The 504-nt window shown below is 56.3% G+C and overlaps 1 protein-coding gene across 1 annotated transcript in view; it reads right to left on the reverse strand.

The window, feature by feature from the left end:
* The window catches only part of NIRB (NAD(P)H nitrate reductase), a gene marked incomplete at both ends in the record, with an annotated part of 2,967 nt that overhangs the window by 698 nt on the left and 1,765 nt on the right, over positions 1–504 (reverse strand). Inside the window, 2 exons of the mRNA XM_005854584.1 lie at positions 1–29; positions 309–504. The exon at positions 1–29 is cut by the window's left edge and continues 226 nt beyond it; the exon at positions 309–504 is cut by the window's right edge and continues 438 nt beyond it. Coding sequence (XP_005854646.1) covers positions 1–29; positions 309–504 — 225 coding nt within the window. The remainder of the gene's footprint in view (positions 30–308) is intronic.

Below are 504 nucleotides of genomic sequence, written 5' to 3' on the forward strand. Positions count from 1 at the left end.
TCCCTCCCTCCCTCCTCCCAGGCACGCCCCTATTGTCCACTTCGCGCCCCAGGCTCGTTACAAGATAGTGCCACACCATGGCGCCAGCATGTGCCCCCCCCCGCCTTTATAGATATCCGCATCTTCACTCCCCAGCGCCCTCCATCAATCTGCGCACACACACAACACTTCCACCTTTATCCTAGGCATATAGAGTTTATATAGTTTGTATATTGTACAGTACACGTCTCTCACGCACGCGCACAAGCGTCCCAAAAAGCCCAAGCCTTTCTTCCCTCAAAATTCAAAAAATTGCTCCTCTGTAAAACCGAGCTCGAGCAGGTTGGGCTTGACAGCCCGAGTGACCATAGGGGGGGGACCGCAGATGAGGACTCCCAGATGGGGGGAAGGGGAGGGAAGGTGCTTGCGAAGCATTTCGGCAGTGATGAAACCGGAGGAGTAAGGCCAGGAGGAGGGGGGAACGTCAACAGTGTAGTGGACCTGGGAGGGAGGGAGGGAGGGAGG

The sequence above is a fragment of the Nannochloropsis gaditana genome (genome assembly GCF_000240725.1).
Source record: "Nannochloropsis gaditana CCMP526 unplaced genomic scaffold scaffold454, whole genome shotgun sequence".
Lineage (NCBI taxonomy): Eukaryota > Eustigmatophyceae > Eustigmatales > Monodopsidaceae > Microchloropsis > Microchloropsis gaditana.